At 44.4% G+C, this 20,000-nt stretch overlaps 1 protein-coding gene across 1 annotated transcript in view; it reads right to left on the bottom strand.

The window, feature by feature from the left end:
• The window catches only part of col4a4 (collagen, type IV, alpha 4), a 33,219-nt gene that overhangs the window by 9,060 nt on the left and 4,159 nt on the right, over positions 1-20,000 (bottom strand). The window contains exons 7-34 of the mRNA XM_030380871.1: positions 19,681-19,743; positions 19,096-19,131; positions 18,948-18,989; positions 17,732-17,812; positions 16,587-16,649; positions 16,121-16,165; positions 15,754-15,807; positions 15,352-15,412; positions 14,752-14,856; positions 13,932-14,087; positions 13,517-13,610; positions 12,195-12,351; positions 11,882-11,954; positions 11,568-11,674; positions 9,243-9,469; positions 9,086-9,154; positions 8,718-8,842; positions 6,697-6,765; positions 5,684-5,833; positions 5,023-5,184; positions 4,352-4,519; positions 4,126-4,269; positions 3,570-3,677; positions 2,175-2,356; positions 1,568-1,631; positions 1,174-1,248; positions 493-759; positions 1-77 (exon numbers count right to left, since the gene is read on the bottom strand). The exon at positions 1-77 is cut by the window's left edge and continues 31 nt beyond it. Of these exons, the coding sequence (XP_030236731.1) occupies positions 1-77; positions 493-759; positions 1,174-1,248; positions 1,568-1,631; positions 2,175-2,356; positions 3,570-3,677; positions 4,126-4,269; positions 4,352-4,519; positions 5,023-5,184; positions 5,684-5,833; positions 6,697-6,765; positions 8,718-8,842; positions 9,086-9,154; positions 9,243-9,469; positions 11,568-11,674; positions 11,882-11,954; positions 12,195-12,351; positions 13,517-13,610; positions 13,932-14,087; positions 14,752-14,856; positions 15,352-15,412; positions 15,754-15,807; positions 16,121-16,165; positions 16,587-16,649; positions 17,732-17,812; positions 18,948-18,989; positions 19,096-19,131; positions 19,681-19,743 (3,024 nt within the window). The remainder of the gene's footprint in view (positions 78-492; positions 760-1,173; positions 1,249-1,567; positions 1,632-2,174; positions 2,357-3,569; positions 3,678-4,125; positions 4,270-4,351; positions 4,520-5,022; positions 5,185-5,683; positions 5,834-6,696; positions 6,766-8,717; positions 8,843-9,085; positions 9,155-9,242; positions 9,470-11,567; positions 11,675-11,881; positions 11,955-12,194; positions 12,352-13,516; positions 13,611-13,931; positions 14,088-14,751; positions 14,857-15,351; positions 15,413-15,753; positions 15,808-16,120; positions 16,166-16,586; positions 16,650-17,731; positions 17,813-18,947; positions 18,990-19,095; positions 19,132-19,680; positions 19,744-20,000) is intronic.

The following is a 20,000-nucleotide window of genomic DNA, read 5'->3' as shown; positions in this document are numbered from 1 at the left end:
CTCTCCCGGGCGACCGTCCTCCCCAGGAAACCCTTCACACCCAGGACCCCCACTGGGACCCTGGGGACCAGGTACACCTGGACAGGTAGACAGACAGGTAGACAGACAGACAGGCAGACAGAAGGACAGGTAGACAGACAGACAGACAGGAGGACAGGTAGACAGACAGGTAGACAGAAGGACAGGTAGACAGACAGACAGGAGGACAGGTAGACAGACAGACAGACAGGAGGACAGGTAGACAGACAGACAGACAGACAGACAGACAGGAGGACAGGAGGACAGGTAGACAGACAGACAGGAGGACAGGTAGACAGACAGACAGAGAGGAGGACAGGTAGACAGACAGACAGACAGACAGACAGACAGGAGGACAGGTAGACAGACAGACAGACAGGAGGACAGGTAGACAGACAGACAGACAGACAGACAGGAGGACAGGTAGACAGACAGATAGACAGAGGGACGGATAGACAGGTAGAGAGAGAGGTAGACAGACAGGTAGATCGGTAAGTAGACAGTTAGACAGACAGGTAGATATGTACACAGACAGGTCGACAGGTAGGTCGACAGGTAGGTAGAAAGGCATAGAAAGATAGACAGGTAGATAGACAGAGGGACAGAGAGCTGTGTCTACTAGATGTGGTTTACCCGCTGGACCGACCGGCCCCTGGTGACCCGGTCCTCCGGTAGAGCCCGGGCCTCCTGGGGGCCCTGGTTCACCTGTCTCTCCAGGGTCTCCCTGTCCTCCAGGGTGGCCTGAGGGGGTCCAAACAGACAGATTTAGACCTGTATCAACACCTGTAGTCCCACCTGTCACTAGTGGGGGACAGGTCAGGGCTTTTCTAGTGTGTAGGGCTTAATCTAGCGTGTAGGGCTTAATCTAGTGTGTAGGGCTTAATCTAGTGTGTAGGGCTTAATCTAGTGTGTAGGGCTTAATCTAGTGTGTAGGGCTTAATCTAGTGTGTAGGGCTTATTCTAGTGTGAAGGGCTTATTCTACTGGGAGGGGCTTATTCTAGTGTGAAGGGCTTATTCTAGTGTGAAGGGCTTATTCTACTGGGAGGGGCTTATTCTAGTGTGAAGGGCTTATTCTAGTGTGAAGGGCTTATTCTACTTTGAGGGGCTTATTCTACTGTGAGGAGGTTATTCTAGTATGAAGGGTGAGGTCTCACCTGATTGGCCCATGGCTCCCATCGGCCCCTGGTCGCCAGGGGGTCCGGGGGTGCTGACGGACTCTCCTGTCTCACCTTACACACACACACACACAGACACAGACACACACACACACACACACAGACACACACACACACACACAGACACAGACACACACACACACACACACAGACACACACACACACACACAGACACACACACACACACACACACACACACACACACACACACACACACACACACACACACACACACACACACACACACACACACACACACACACACACAGCAATGGGAGCAATGGGTCGACGGGATGTTATAATTCACCCATTCACAGCTATCACAGGTGCTCGTGAGACTGTTATGCTAATGTTAAGTGTCGCAGGTCCTCACCTTTAGCACCGGGGTGGCCAGGGAAGCCGGGGACCCCACTAGGCCCCGTACACCCAGGCTCTCCCTGCAACATAAAGAGTAACGATAATGATAATCTAATATGTAGTTCCTCTAACAGCCACTAGGGGGTTCACGGTCGAGACTGTAATCTAGTTCCTCTAACAGCCACTAGGGGGTTCATGGTCGAGACTGTCATCTAGTTCCTCTAACAGCCACTAGGGGGTTCATGGTCGAGACTGTCATCTAGTTCCTCTAACAGCCACTAGGTGGTTCATGGTCGAGACTGTCATCTAGTTCCTCTAACAGCCACTAGGGGGTTCATGGTCGAGACTGTCATCTAGTTCCTCTAACAGCCACTAGGGGGTTCATGGTCGAGACTGTCATCTAGTTCCTCTAACAGCCACTAGGTGGTTCATGGTCGAGACTGTCATCTAGTTCCTCTAACAGCCACTAGGGGGTTCACGGTCGAGACTGTAATCTAGTTCCTCTAACAGCCACTAGGGGGTTCACGGTCGAGACTGTCATCTAGTTCCTCTAACAGCCACTAGGGGGTTCACGGTCGAGACTGTCATGTATTTTCTATCAGAGGAGTAAAGGAACAGTTTACCAGATCACCAGCTTCTCCAGGGAAACCAATGAAGCCCATGCGTCCTGGAGAGCCAGGGGTTCCTGGTGGCCCCTGTCTCCCAGGGGCCCCTGGAGGCCCTCTGATGCCTTTCTCTACTCCTGGGGGCCCATCAAAGCCTGGATACCCGGGTAGGCCCCTGTTTCCCTGGAGGCCCTTGATCCCTGTAGAGGTTTAGTTAACAGAGTACACTCAGCTGGACACATCAATAACCATAACATAGCTCTTTTACCCTAACATAGCTATAAGTACCCTAACATAGCTCTCAGTACCCTAACATAGCTCTAAGTACCCTAACATAGCTCTTAGTACCCTAACATAGCTCTCAGTACCCTAACATAGCTCTCAGTACCCTAACATAGCTCTAAGTACCCTAACATAGCTCTCAGTACCCTAACATAGCTCTAAGTACCCTAAGATAGCTCTAAGTACCCTAACATAGCTATAGGTACCCTAACATAGCTCTAAGTACCCTAACATAACTATAAGTACCCTAACATAGCTCTGAGTACCCTAACATAGCTATAAGTACCCTAACATAGCTCTAAGTACCCTAATGCCGCTTTTCCACCGCACATGTAGCTCGACTCGACACGACACGACTCGACACGACTCGACACGGTAGCAGCGCGGGTCCTTTTCCACCGCAAATAGTACCTCCGGGACGTGGGCGGGGTCGGCTGCGCGAAAGGGCCGTGACGTACTTTTGTACGCGACGCAAACAACACCTACGTAACCCACACATGGACAGAACCCACATAACAACAATGGAGAACATCGATGCGATGGTATTCGTGTTCTTATTATTAGCTGGCATGATGAAGAAGTGGAATATGTTGGCTGCGGCGCTGCTATGGCTGTTACCAGCATGGTTGCCATGTCGCTCTCGTGACTTCGTCACACTCTCTGGCCAATCAGTGGCCGGCCGTCTGCAGACGTCACCTTTTAGCATCGGCTCAGCCGCTTGGAACCTAGAGCGAGGCGGTACTAGAAAAAGCAGCCACTTCAGGTACCAGATACCATGTTTTCGCGGTGGAAACGCAAAAAAGGCGAGCTGAGTCGAGTCGTGTCGAGCTGGTACCATGCAGTGGAAAAGCGGCATAACATAGCTCCAAGTACCCTAACATAGCTCTGAGTACCCTAACATAGCTCTGAGTACCCTAACATAGCTCTTAGTACCCTAACATAGCTCTTAGTACCCTAACATAGCTCCAAGTACCCTAACATAGCTCTCAGTACCCTAACATAGCTATAAGTACCCTAACATAGCTCTAAGTACCCTAACATAGCCCTTATAACGCTAAATTAGCTATGAGTACTGTTAAAAAAAGCTACGCTGTACGGTGACATAGCAAAGGGTACGATAACACTGCTCACCTCGTTGTCCTGTGAAGCCAGCCAGCCCAGGGGCCCCTGTAGGGCCATACTCCCCTCTAATCGGGACAGCGACCACTGCTCCCTCTGGCCCCGGGGCCCCACGACCTCCTGCAGATAACACAATAAGTAATGAATGAATAATAGGTATCACTTTATAATAACCGTCAGTCTTAACACTTGTATGTATAAAGGCTTGTACATCAGGGTATAAGCCTTTAGGTAAAGATTAACTTATTATTAACAGAACATGAATATATACATTTGTAGATGATTAGTCAGAGCTCAAATTACCTGCCTATCCGGTGGACTATACCAGCTTCCACTTCCACACACTTCCACTTGTGATGTCACTAGAGGGTCCACTCTGAGTTGGCTTGTAATTGCTAATCAACATCCCCTTTTAACATAGCGCTTTTTCATCTATAAATGTATATTTAAATATTTTGTAAAAGATTAATTCACCGTTAACTAAAGGCTTATAAATTAATATTTTCTTAATGAAAAAAATTAACCAAAGGCTTATAAATGATGACTAAACGCAATATTACAATTGGACCTTTTTCTCCTTTCAGCCCGTCCGTGCCAGGGATGCCCAGAGCGCCGTCGTCTCCCGTCCCACCTCTGAGGCCCGGGACCCCAAGAAGCCCAGCGCGCCCCTGCATACCCGGAGCCCCGTCTCCCCCTGGGGGGCCCGCCGTACCTGTTCAAACAATGCGTCACTGCACTGGTCTGTGGCAGGGATAGGGGTCATGCTAAGGGATTGTGCCTCTCATGGTTCTCACCTCTCGGTCCGGTGCCTCCTGCCTCCCCATGCTCACCGGGGGGGCCTGAAGCGCCCACTGGTCCCCGGTATCCCTGAAAGCCCGGGGAACCCGGCTTACCCTTTGGCCCCTGGGGGCCAATGCCTGGCCTTCCTTCCGCCCCAACTTTTCCCTTTTCCCCCATGAAGCCTGTTGGAACACCGACACATGATGTAACATTCATCTAACCCTAACCCTAACTTTAACCCCTAACCCTTACCTTAACCCCCATGAAGCCTGTTGGAGCACCGACACATGATGTAACATTCATCTAACCCTAACCTTCACCTTAACCCTAACCCTAACCTTAACCTTAACCCTAACCCTTACCTTAACCCCCATGAAGCCTGTTGGAACACTGATACATGATGTAACATACATCCAACCCTAACCCTAACCTTAACCCTAACCCTAACCTTAACCCCCATGAAGTCCATCGGAACACAGACACATGAAGTATCATCTTACCGTGCACTGGACCCCGTAAACTAAACTGTACCAATAAACTGTTTAATACCAAGCCTACCGGCACTTTAAGAAGCATATGTCTCCCCCAACCCTCAAACCAACCACCCTAAGGCACACTGCAGAAGGTGGTATCTTGTGACTAATATCTGAACGGAAGTGAGGGGGGATCTGATGGGGGAAGTGACCTGGGGGTCCGCTGGGTCCAGGGGGGCCACGCAGGCCCTGCTGCCCTCTCGCTCCTGAGCTGCACGCTTCAGCCGGAGGGCCAGGGGGCCCCACTGTTCCTGGGGCCCCGTCCTCTCCTCTTGAGCCCCGGAAACCAGACTCTCCGGCGGGCCCCTCAATTCCTGGACAAACATGACAAAAAAGCAAACCATCCTGATGCTCCACATTCCATCCGCTTCAACACACTTGTTACAATGCAAGACAAGTTAAATACGACAATTGGAGGTCTTGCCACGTGAATGCATTGTGAAATTCATAATAAATGCGTTCGATAACTAAGCCACAGCTAGCCACCCGTTAGCCCTGGATTCAAATTGCACATTTACATTTAGGGCATTTAGAAGACACTATTATCCAAAGCGATTTACAATAAGTACATTCGTCAGCAGAAGGAGAAACAATATATCGCTGTCGGTACAGTTAAGACATTCATAGAAACAAGTGCTAAGCAATCGACACTTGCTAGGTTAACAACATCCATCCGTCCTGTAGCTAGCTGTTAGCCCTGTATGTAGCGCTGTATGTCGGCTACCTGTTAGCCCGGGGGTACCAGGTTAACCCGGGGTTAAGCCGTCCTGTAGCTAGCTGTTAGCCCTGTATGTAGCGCTGTATGTCGGCTACCTGTTAGCCCGGGGGTACCAGGTGGACCAGGCACTCCCTTGGGTCCCTGGGGGCCTGATTGTCCTGGGAATCCCAGCGGTCCCGGGGGGCCCAAGACAGGATCTCCGCTGGGTCCCTGCAGCCCTGGGACACCTGGAACACCTGGAACACCTGGATAACACAGCTTGCATCAACACTCCCACTACTCAGTTTTACCCTGACACAGCAGACAGCATTCAATACCGAGTAATACTCATTAACACGGCCACTACTCCAACTTACCCTCCTGATACAACAGACAGCATTCAATACCGAGTAATACTCATTAACACGGCCACTACTCCAACTTACTCTGATACATCATCATCATTGTAGATATACTTATAATAAGAAGTTGAACTAGTAGTAAAAGTATTAATAAGTAGTAGTACAAGTAGTATAAGTATTAACAATTAGTGGTACTAGTAGTATACATATTAGTAAGTGGTATGACTAGCAGCTTAAAGAGATACTTCACCGGTGGGAATATCAATATAAATAATTCAATGTATTATAAATGTGAAAAAAAAATTGAAATCGGTTCATCCTAGCCTGAAAAAAGGCAGAAAGAGTGCTTTCATGGTCTCTCTGGCTCAAAGTAAGAAAACCTCCAACTACCACAGTGCATTGCGCTCGCTGTCCCGCCCACCTGTCGGTCTCCCGTACGCGAGCTCCCGCCCCCTCTCATTCCTTATTGGTGGAAAAATTTGCCACCAAAAGTGTGTTGTAGTCCTCGGCCCTTCTAGCGGGACAAGAGGTTTCTCCCGAAATGACGACAAACGCGTCATTTGACGTCATTTCGGGAGAAAATTTGATGAGAAAAAATGGGCCAAGGGGAGACTGGTTTAGACTGATATTTATATATATATTTATTTATATTACAATAGCGATTTTATAATGATAGAACGCCGGTTCTAAATGGGTGAAGTATCCCTTTAAGTATTAATAGGTAGGATTGTAGAAGTATTAATACGTAGTATTCATCGTAATCATACCTGGCGTTCCTTCATAAGTGATTCCCTCAGATCCTTCATGGCCAGAATCTCCAACACACCCAGACACTCCTAGGATACACAAACACACACAGATATATAACCCTAACCTAAGTATATATACATATAGTACACACACACACACACAGAGACATATAACCCTAACCTAAATATATATACATATAATACACACACACACACAGACATATAACCCTAACCTAAATACATTTAAGCAATAGATCACGCCAGGCTGTGGTATGTGCTCATTATACCACTGTTAAGGGGCGTTGTCCGGCCCCGACGCGCAGCGGAGGGCCGGCGACCCCCTTCACAGTGGTATAATGAGCACATGCCACTGACTGAAGTGATGTATTGCTTTTATACAACGGTTACTCTTATGGCGAAACGAAATTCATAGACACACTACATTTAAAAAGAAACCAAGAAAGTCAAAGTAGCCGTTTTATTAAAGACTACCAAAAAGTAGTCCCTCCTGGCTATGCATCGACGGTCGCTATGCAACACACTTTAGCGTCCCTCCGAGAGAAGGCTCCGATTCCGATTCGGTTCGCCGGCAATTTATCCTATGGAGCAGTTCACTCGCCGATTTTAGGCTTCAGTGATCTGTGCTATGGCTTTTATACAACTGTTAAAATTATGGCAAAATGACTCCACACACACACACTAGTAAAAATACGGTTGTATTCTTTGACACTTTCCACTTCAAGGCGCGGAGTGATACTTTCACATAATGATTGGGCGTCATAGCAGTTATGTATACGCTCATTATACAACAGTTAGGAACCAATCAGATCGCTGGATTCAGGCCCCCCGTTGTATAAATACATATAATACACACACACACACACACACAGATATATAACCCTAACCTAAATATATATACATATAATACACACACACACACACACAGATATATAACCCTAACCTTAATATATATACATATAATACACACACACACACAGACATATAACCCCTAACCTAAATATATATACACATACTACACACACACACACACACAGAGACATACAACCCTAACCTAAATATCGATACATATAATACACACACACACACACACACACACACACACACACACACACACACACACACACACACACACACACACACACACACACACACACACACACACACACACACACACACACACACAGATATATAACCCTAACCTTAATATATATACATATAATACACACACACACACACAGACATATAACCCTAACCTAAATATATATACACATACTACACACACACACACACACACACACACACACACACACAGAGACATACAACCCTAACCTAAATATCTATACATTTAATACACACACAAACACACACAGAGACATATAACCCTAACCTTTTTTAACCTTACCTTTATTACAAGGGTCTTCTCAATGCCGTGGAACGCTCCGTTCACTTGCATGGGCCCTTCACAATTTACGGCGGTGAGTTATGTTTGATAATTCCCCGTTGCTAAGTATAATTGACCGCTGTCAAGGAAAGTGGATTCTTTGCCGTCTTTTGTACTACTCCGCAAGTAGTCTGGTAACTTATCAACCAATGTGTACTCGGTTGCTAAGCGACGTCAACGTCTTTGGCAGACTATTTCTCTGCTGATCAACACTACGACTGCTGGTAACAAACGAATTGAAAAAAGCCACACAGTTATTTATTTATCGACTTTATCGAAAATAAACCCCTTCATGGCGAAGCAAGACACCACCGCTTTGCGTCGGTGTCCGGTTCGCCCTGTCTGGGCTTATTTTCCTGATAATGACCGCTGTTCTATACATTATCCCTTACATAATACACACACACACACACAGATACATAACCCTAACCTAAATATAGATTCATATAATGGAGGAGGGATGAGGGAGGATGAAGGAGGGACAAGGGGAGATGAGGGAGGAAGGACTGATGGAGGGGGAGGAAGGAGGGAAGGAGGGATGGAGGGGGGTGAAGGAGGGAGGTAGACGGTCAACAACCTTGCGGTCCTTGGAGTCCTCGGAGGCCCGCGTCCCCTGGGTCTCCTCTCAGCCCGTCAGGCCCCATGTGGCCCCTGGGTCCTGGAGGCCCCGGGATCCCCCAAACCCCTGCGGACAAGACGCCCCTTTAACCCCATGACCTTTAACCCCACGAACACCAAAATATAAATACAACACCATATTTTATATTGCGTTGTACATCAACCTTTAGGCCCAATCCCAATTCTACCCCTTAGACTTCCCCTTACCCCTCCCCCTTACCTCTCCCCCTTGTTTCGAAGGGGTAAGGGTAAGGGGTAAGGGGTAGAAATGGGATTGGGCCCAAATCTGCCAGGCAGGCCAGCAGACAGAGCAGACAGGCAGGTTACCTGAGTCTCCGGTCTCTCCCTTCTCCCCTGGGGGCCCGGGGTGACTGGGTACACACGGCAGCATGACCCCTGGGGGAACAACATGAAATATGGAAGAGATAATCCACCACAAGGGGGCGCCCCTACTCGCCACAGAGGACACTAACATGTGCTGTACGTGTACATCCTCCCTCCATAGAAGGTATGCGTGTGTTTCTTACCCCTGACCCCCGCGGGGCCCGGCTGGCCCCTGGGTCCCGGGGGTCCCACTTCTCCATGGGCCCCGCGTCGCCCCATGGCTCCGAGGACGTCCTGGCCGGCGGGCCCCAGCCCCCCTGGGAGGCCCCTGGCTCCCTGAAGGCCCGGGTCGCCCCTCTCCCCTGGAGGGCCAGCTACAACATCGCCCTGGAAGAGGGTACGTTAGCACCACCCTCACAGCGCCTTCCTCCACACAACACCACCCTCACAACAACCCCACCCGAGCACCCTCACAACACCCTCATCTTAACAACACCACCCTCCAAACAACACCAACCTTCAAACACCCCCATCCTCACAACACCATTTTATCTGATCTAATGAATGTATGATCTAATCTAATGTATGATCTTATTTAATCGAATGTATGAATGTATGATCTTATTTAATCGAATGAATGAATGTATGATCTGATCTAATGAATGAATGTATGATCTGATCTAATCTATGAATGTATGATCTTTGTTAATCTAATGTATGAATGTATGATCTAGTCTAATGAATGAATGTATGATCTAGTCTAATGAATGAATGTATGATCTAGTCTAATGTATGATCTTATTTAATCGAATGTATGAATGTATGATCTTATTTAATCGAATGAATGAATGTATGATCTGATCTAATGAATGAATGTATGATCTGATCTAATCTATGAATGTATGATCTTTGTTAATCTAATGTATGAATGTATGATCTAGTCTAATGAATGAATGTATGATCTAGTCTAATGAATGAATGTATGATCTAGTCTAATGAATGAATGTATGATCTAGTCTAATGAATGAATGTATGGTCTAGTCTAATGAATGAATGTATGATCTAGTCTAATGAATGAATGTATGATCTAGTCTAATGAATGAATGTATGGTCTAGTCTAATGGATGAATGTATGGTCTAGTCTAATGAATGAATGTATGGTCTAGTCTAATGAATGAATGTATGATCTAGTCTAATGAATGAATGTATGATCTAGTCTAATGAATGAATGTATGATCTAGTCTAATGGATGAATGTATGATCTAGTCTAATGGATGAATGTATGATCTAGTCTAATGGATGAATGTATGATCTAGTCTAATGGATGAATGTATGATCTAGTCCAGTCATACTCAAGTAGCGGCCTGCGGGCCTTTTGTGGCCCGCGGGGTGTCTATTAATGGCCCTCGAGCTGTTTTGAAAAGTTATTTTAATTATAAAAAAAAAAAAAAAAAAAAATCGTGCTGGGCGCTCTTATTTTGAAACCGCGCGCCGCGATCTCAATACGAGGCTGGGGGTTGCAACGATAAACAGATTGCACTCCAGCCCACAGACCGCTCCAGCCCTCCCAAACTCGAGGCAGACAGTCCATCTCAGCAGCAGTCGAGGCCGATTTAGGGTGGTTTTAGACGCAGAGACGTAAGCACGTAATTTACACAAGGGACTTGTTTTAGACAAGTTTTGATTTACGGTTCCTTTAAGGTTCCTTAAGGATTGCGCGTGTTGCAAGGGAATTCTCCGCCAGAACAGTAGGGGGAGCAACGAACGAATCTGTGGGCGTGGAAGTGGAAATCGCTGGCTTGTTTATATTTATAATTATCATAATTCGTTCTTGTGTTTTCTTCTTCTCCTTCTTCAAAATTCTTCATTCGCTTCTGTCACGGCCTTTTAAAAATGGCGCTATTATGCTGTAAAACCGGAAATGTGAGACTCCTGAAAGGATGTGGTTAGCTGGCCAATCACAGTCTTTGCGAGCTGCGTAGGGCCGTAGTGTTTTAGTCGCATAGTCAGGAATTTTGGCCGACGCACTTAAGCACGTAAGGGGGGATATTTTACCGCGCAAGGGGGGTTATGTATCTTACGTGCTTACGCGTTACGTCTAAAACAGAGCATATATCGGCCTCAGTCACACGTATACCGACCGGCCCCTTGAGTCACTGAAAACAATTTTTGTGGCCCCTCATCATTTCTACTTGAGTACCCCTGATCTAGTGTAATGGATGAATGTATGATCTAGTCTAATGAATGAATGTAGGATCTAGTCTAATGAATGAATGTATGATCTAGTCTAATCAATGAATGTATGATCTGATCTAATTAATGAATGTATGATCTGATCTAATGTATGAATGTATGATCTTTGTTAATCTAATATATGAATGTATGATCTAGTCTAATGAATGAATGTATGATCTTTGTTAATCTAATATATGAATGTATGATCTAGTCTGCTGTGTGAACATAATATAATATCTGATCATCTGACCTCAGGGCCGGTGTCTCCCGGGGCCCCTGGGGGCCCATCTTCCCCTCTCCTCCCCATGAAGCCGGGCTGACCGGGGCTCCCCAAGCTTCCTTGCACCCCCTTCTGGCCTGAAGAACACATAGATCATATTATTCTTATTACCCTAATATAGATTACATCATACTATATCTATTTCCAGTAGCAATATTCCATATCATTTGTATATCAATATATATATAGTGTAAAGCATTACAACATACCTTATATCAGATATCATTATTCCATATCATTACTATAGACCCTATCCCCATAAGGCTGCCGATATACACACTCACCTTTTATGTCCATCAGGTAGAGCACTCCTTTCTGACCTTTGACCCCTCTGACCCCTGGGAACCCCCAGAGTCCCTGGCAACACAAACAACCAATCAGAACACCTGTCTCCTCCTCCCCTACAACACAACAGAGAGTCATAAAACATTGTTGATGTCCTGTTTGCAAACACCGAAGAAGCACTATTTTGACATTGATGATGTCATGTTTTAAAACATTGAAGATATCATATTTTCAAACATTGATGTGTCATATGTCAATGTCAGTGTCAATGTCATATTTTAAATCTTTTGACCGATAGATGCTGAGACCCACCTCGAAACCCACTCCACCCTCGTCTCCGTGGTAACCAGGGTCTCCTCTTGGTCCTTGAGGCCCTTGGGATCCGGGTAACCCTGGCAACCCAGCCACTCCTGCTGCACCTGGCAATCCTTTGACCTCAGTGGGAGGACCACAGGAACAGTCTCCATCACTCCCTTCCCCCCAAACACACACACACACACACGCACACGCACACGCACACGCACACGCACACGCACACGCACACGCACACACACACACACGCACACACAAACACACATATCAATAGTTAATATTCATTTGTAACAACATCATGGAGGTGACGTCTGCCCTCTCATGGTTAAAACAAGAATGACCATGGCATGTTTTACAGACTCTAAGACGCTGTGAGGAAATCCTGGGAAAAGGATTCAAAAAGGGACTTATGCATGTAACTTAAATTTGTCATTGTCACCATGGTCCCAGTACATGTTCTAGGACATGCGGAGGTAACATCCTATTTGAGTTTCTCAACACAGTGTTCTTACTGCATCCATAGTGGTAAACTACAACTACTATAAACTACTATAGACCTATAGTCTGACAGTCTAGAGAAAAGCGGAAAAGGAAGAGGAATGGCTCCCTCTAGGAGTATTAAGGGCTCATTCTAATAGGCCAAAAACAGACATATATATTTTCATGGGATAACAAACTAATTCAAACATATAAATATCATATGACTATTCTGCAAAGTCAGTTTCACTATTAGCCACTCAACTCGACACACTGTAACTTCAATTCCAAATTCATCATTGTGAGTCCATAAGGGGAATTCACTTGGTTAGCATTAGCTTTCCGTCAGCCGCTTCCATTGTCTTGCAGAATTGTGGGGGAATACACTTTCAGTTACTTTTCAAAGAATTCCAAAGTGTTCAGATTCGTCGCTTATTCTCAAACAGTGCCAGTAACAACCCAAGGATGTTGTAGTTTGTCTACAATGATATTTCGGCATTTGAGATGAACAATCTTGTTGCGTTATTACTGGCAATCAATTTTTTCATATATATATATGTATTTATTTATTTATTTATTTTAACGAGCACAAAATAGATCTTTCACTAGAGGGGGATAGGAGCTAGTCTACTGTAACTCTGGAAAGTTAATGGAAGCAGAAATCGAAATGTAACGCAGCAAACTCCCATTCTGAACGCACAATGATGAATTTGGAATCAAACAACTGGTCTGAATCGGGGTGGGACAGTTAAACGCCAGTGAACAGAGAGGCGTATCCCTTTAGGCATTCATGGGATGGGTTTGACAGTTGCAAATATAAAATGGCATCATCAGGAACCAATCACTGACCTTTAATCCCCGGGAAGCCCCTCCCCCCTGGAGGTCCCTGTTGACCTTGCTCTCCGGTCTCCCCTGGAGGCCCAGGTAGACAGTAACGCCCTGCTCCAAGACAACAAATACACACAACACGTCAGACAAATATAAAATAATGACACCCAAAAAAATGTATTGAACAACACTTTTCCCGTCTTCTCAACCACATAACTTATATATGTCTTTATTTATATATATATACATATATGTTCTATGGAATGTAATAGCAGTATAACTAATTGTGGTGTACTATCAGTATTATAATTAATGAGGTTCTATGCATTGTATCATATTATTACTAATAAAGGTGCTACACTAGCTCCTCTCTCAGTGTTATAAACACCAAGGTCATCGGTATTACTAAGTAGTGAAGAGGATTCCCCGTACCTGGCGCTCCTTCCAGGCCCTTGGGGCCTTCTGGCCCCTCGGGACCCTTCTTTCCAGGTTCGCCTGGAATGGGATGGCTGGATAACAGTTTCCCTGGCTCGCCTTTATCCCCCCAGGTTCCTGGAGGTCCTGCCGCACCGGGAGTCCCAGCAGGCCCTGAGAAGAAAAAAAAGTATGGAATCAAATACCGGTACTTAGTCTAAGGCCAAATCCCATTTCTACCCCCCTTCCCTTCAACACCCACAGTCATCTGCCTATGATGACAACAAGTTTTGCACTCCTTTCACCATCGCGCACAATTGTACGTGTATTATTTTATTTTATTTTATTTTCTTACCTTATCTTCTTATCTTATTACGGTGCATATGTATATGTATATGTATATAGTGTATCTCTATTTATTTATTTATATTTTTTATTTACTATATTTTTTGTTTTTTATTTACGCTTATCTTTTTAAGTACTTATTATTCAATACTTGCTTATTGTTTATTGTTAACTGTTTATTGTTTGTTAAGATTGTGCGCAACGAATACGAATACCAAGACAAATTCCTCATATGTGTAAATGTATTTGGCAATAAACCTTTTCTGATTCTGATTCTGATTCTGAAATATCAAACACTCACTCACTCACTCACTCCCTCCCTCCCTCACTCACTCACTCACTCACTCACTCACTCACTCCCTCCCTCCCTCCCTCCCTCCCTCCCTCCCTCCCTCCCTCCCTCCCTCCCTCCCTCACTCACTCACTCACTCCCTCCCTCATTCACTCTCTCCCTCCCTCACTCACTCCCTCACTCACTCACTCACTAACTCACCGGCTACTGATTCCCCGGCTGCACCTCGAGGGCCGTGCATCCCCATGAACCCCCTCTCTCCCGTGGGCCCCCGCTGGCCCAGGGCCCCTGGGTCTCCCACGTTCCCTGGAGGTGTGAGATAGGGTTAACAGGTGGGGAGAGATAGGGTGGAGATAGGATTGGGACAAAGTTAACAGGACGGTAGTGATAGGGTTAGATCAAGGGTTCTCAAAGTTTGGACAGCTGAGGGCCAATTTAGGAACCCAAAAATCGACTGAGGGCCTCCAAAGGAAAAAAAATAGATGGGAAACACCGTCAGCATCCCCGTGGTGAAAAAAAACATTGCACCGTCGACCTCTGAGAGTGAGGTCAAGTGAGGTCAAGTCTAAATCACAAAACTGAGGTTCAACCTTTCAAAGTAATGTACAGTCGGATTAAAACAAATGTAACAGGATTTAATTGAAAGCTAGGGAGAGACTTTTCTCTTTACATTTATTTATTTTTGTTTAAATTAATATTGATATAATAATAAAAATAATAATAATAATAATTCTTTCTGCGGGCCGCCATTGGTCCGCGGGCCGCACCTTGAGAACCAATGGGTTAGATAGTCATTCCTACCCGTGTGGTTGACTTCTATGTATGTTGTAGCGCCCTTAAATCCCATGTCACCGATAAATCCCTGCAAAAGAAAAATAGGCATACATTATATATACTGTTCATTGATCCTGTATCAAATCTATAATCTTCATACTTTCAAAGTATGTATACAATGTATGAAGTTCATACTGTTTGAAATGTATCGAGTTTATACAGTTAATAATGTATAATGTTATTATTAACTGTATAAGTTTGAACCGTGTATATAATATTATCATGTGTTATGCTGTATCAAGTTCAGACGGTTTACGATGAATGAAGGTTGAACAGAATATATAATGTATCAAGGTGAAATCGTCTCTACTGTATTAAGGATATATAAGGTAGTACGTTTATACCGTCTTTAATGTAGAAATCCCTTACCTTAGAACCGTCAGTCCCAATCAACCCAGGGAGACCAGGACTACCCACAATCCCCTGCACAGGGGCCGCACAGAACAACATACAATACATCAATGGTGAGCAGTGACTTTTGCCCCAAGGCATGTTGATTTGTCCTAAATTGAATTTGAAAAGATTTCCTTCAGCCGAAATGGAATCAGTATTACCATAACGTAACCGCTCTTATGTAAAATCATGTTGTTTTATTGCTTTGACGGCCTCATGGGGCTTTAAACAGTTAGTAATATCTTCGGAAATGTGTAACTAAACTGAGTCACTAGGGGGCAATGTTGTGCCTCGTGATTAAAAAGTATATTATAACTACAAAGATCATGTTGTGTGGACAAACCTTCCATCCTTGAAGCCCAGGAAGTCCCGGGATTCCTGTGATACCCTGGACACACACACACACACACACACACACACACACACACACACACACACACACACACACACACACACACACACACACACACACACACACACACACACACACACACACACATACACAGTTCAAAGTTGTGATGGTGTAGTGATTAGTTATTAGGAGGTAGTTGTCAGAGTGTAGTCATTGGGGTGTAGTTGTGAGCATGTAGTTATTAGGATGTGGTTGTGAGGGTGTAGTTATTAGGGTGTAATTGTCAGAGTGTCGTCATTGGGTGTAGTTGTGAGAGTGTAGTCATTAGGGTATGGTTGTTTGGGTGTAGTCATTAGGGTGTAGTTGTGAGGATGCAAATATTAGGGTGGTGTTGTGGGAGTCATATGGGTGTAGTTGTGAGAGTGTAATTATGAGGGTATATGTGAAGGGGTCTCACCCTTAGTCCTGGGAACCCAACAGATCCCATCTCCCCCTTCTCCTCCGGCTCAGAGTCTACGCCCTGAATCAGTGACAGTAGAGCATTATATATAGAGAGGTTTTCAATATATGTATATTACTTTTAATACGGTAATATTATCTTATTATATATTATTTCATCCATTTTTGCATCATTATTATATTTGATGGTAGTATTGATGTATTTTTATACTATACAACATCATATTATTTTATGATATATTTTTGTATTATTATAATATGTAAGATTATGTTATTATAGATTATAGAAGATTATGTTAGTATACTATACTATACTATACTATACATTATTGCATTATTATGTATATATTATTATATTTTATGTTAAATATTGTTGTATTATAATAAATATGAATATATCCTGAATCATAAATGTATGATTATATTACAATATATATTACGATAGTATTGCATTCAATATTATTGTATTATTAGAACGTATTATATCAAAGGGATTTTAACTTACGTCTTCTCCCTCTGGGCCGCACTGGCCTTTCACCCCTTCCTCCCCCTGAAAGAAACTCAGCATCAGTTTCTACCATCCAATCATCATCCACTAGCTGGGTCAGCACATGTGTAGGAGGCTGGGTGTGATGGTTAGTACATGTTGTGTAGGAGGCAGGATATCTAAAGTAGGAGGTGATGGTTTGAGATGGTGAGGAGTTGGTGATTCTTTTGGACTTGTAAAGATGTAGGTGATGATGAGGAGTTGGTGATTGTTGTGAACATATTGAGGGGTGGGTGATGATGAGGAGATAGTGAGGCGTTGGTGATCGTTCTGGACATGTTGTGGATGTGGTTTTCTGTGCACCACCACTCAGTCTAGCAGGAGATGGGGTGGTGGTGGTGGGCTGTAGCCCAGTCACTGTCTTTGAGCATAGCAAGGTAAGTTAGTTATATTAGTTATTAGTTAGTTGATAGTTAGTTATAGCAGTTATTAGTTTGTTATTATTGTCACATTAGCTATTGGCTACTCAATCATTATTAGTTAGTTATAATCTGAAGTTATATAAATAATGACTTAGTGAAAGTTATTTCTAAGTTATATTAGTTACTAGCTAGTTATAGCTGTTTTGAAACACGAGGGAATTATAGCAGTCCTACCTTGCTGCCCTTGATGTAGCGCTCCCAGGGAGGCTCAACGATCTCAAAGGGCCCCGGAGGACCCTGGGGGCCCTGGTTCCCCTACACACAGAATACTATTAATACTAATACTACTACTACTATTACGACTACTACTTCGACTACTACTACTGCTACTACCACTAGAGGCCCTGGTTCCCCTACACACAGACAACTATTAATACTACTACTACTACTACTGCTACTACCACTAGAGGCCCTGGTTCCCCTACACACAGACAACTATTAATACTGCTACTACTACTACTACTACTTCTTCTACTACTACTACTACTACTACTACTACTACTACTACTACTACTACTAATACTACTACTATTTCTACTACTACCAGAGGCCCTGGTTCCCCTAAACACAGACAACTATTAATACTACTACTACCACTACTACTACTATTACCTCTTCTACTACTACTAGAGACCCTGGTTCCCCTAAACACAGACAACTATTAATACTACTACTACCACTACTACTACTATTACCTCTTCTACTACTACTAGAGGCCCTGGTTCCCCTAAACACAGACAACTATTAATACTACTACTACCACTACTACTACTATTACCTCTTCTACTACTACTAGAGACCCTGGTCCCACTAAACACAGACAACTATTAATACTACTACTACCACTACTACTACTATTACCTCTTCTACTATTACTAGAGACCCTGGTCCCACTAAACACAGACAACTATAAATACTTCTATTACTACTACTGCTGATACTAATACTTCTACTACTACTGTGTGTGGGCGGCAGTGGCTCAGAAGGTTTTACTGGCCACCAGCAGTTTGCTAGTTCGATCCCCGGTTCCTCGTAGCTGGGTGTCGAGGTGCACCTGAGCAATACACCTAACCCAACAAGCTGGCTGTTGCCCTGCATGGTTATGTATGAATGTGTGCATTATACATTTCCCCTTTGCAGCCCTATAGTACACAACATCTGACTCCCCGCGTTAAGATTTGATACCAATAAAGTGAAGTACAGTAAAGCTAGAGGATTTTGTAGCATGCCGACAGCAGGCATAAAAAATATGCTAAATTGTACATAAATGAAGATGAGACATAGTGTGGCATCCCAGCTCCACCGCAACGCCCCTGTTTAATATAAATGTGCAATAGATAAAGTCTACTTAAAAATGATTCATCTATACTGACATTATTACACTTCTTACCTCCTCTCCTTGTTGCCCAGGCAATGACCTCCCCTTTTCTCCCTAAAAGAGATGGACACTTTATTTGATGTTTGAAATATTTTAGAGAAGATGCATCACTTTATATTCGAGTACTGTATATTATATTATTTTAAATTAGAATACTTACTGGCAGACCTCTGAACCCAGGAAGTCCCGGCAGACCCTGCAGAAAGACAGACAGGCTGAAGTTATCTCATGTACCATCACGGTACATCTAGTACTAATGTCTACCAATACAGTAGTAATACTCACATGCACCATCACGGTACATCTAGTACTAATGTCTACCAATACAGTATTAATACTCACATGTACCATCACGGTACATCTAGTACTAATGTCTACCAATACAGTAGTAATACTCACATGCACCATCACGGTACATCTAGTACTAATGTCTACCAATACAGTAGTAATACTCACATGTACCAACACGGTACATCTAGTACTAATGTCTACCAATACAGTAGTAATACTGCCATGTACCAACACGGTACATCTAGTACTTATGTCGACCAATACAGTAGTAATACTCACATGTACCAACACGGTACTTATAGAAGTGTCTACTACTACAGTAGTAGTAGTACTCACATGTACTAACACGCCTCAGCTAGTCATACTGTCTACTTCTACAGTAGCGGTACTCACATGTTCTACCACGGTTTATAGTACTTATGTCTACTACAGTAGTACTACAGAGAGTACTCACATCTTGTCCGTCTGGTCCATTGGGCCCTGAACGGCCAGGGAAGCCTTGGTACCCCTGCTCACCCTGGGAGAGCGACAGGTGGAGGTTAGACAGGTAGGGGTTAGATAGGTAGGGGTTAGACAGGTAGGGGTTAGACAGGTAGGGACTAGACAGGTAGAGGCTAGACAGGTAGGGACTAGACAGGTAGGGGTTAGACAGTCTAGAGACATGTCCTTAGGGGCAGTAGTGTGTGTTTGTATGAGTGTGTGTGTAGTGTGCGATGTGTGTACTAGTGTGTAGTGTGTGCAGTAGAGTGTGTGTGTGTGTGTGTGTGTGTGTGT

This window comes from Gadus morhua, chromosome 16 (genome assembly GCF_902167405.1).
Source record: "Gadus morhua chromosome 16, gadMor3.0, whole genome shotgun sequence".
NCBI classification, from domain to species: Eukaryota; Metazoa; Chordata; class Actinopteri; order Gadiformes; family Gadidae; genus Gadus; species Gadus morhua.
This window is presented reverse-complemented; position numbering and strand designations above follow the sequence as displayed.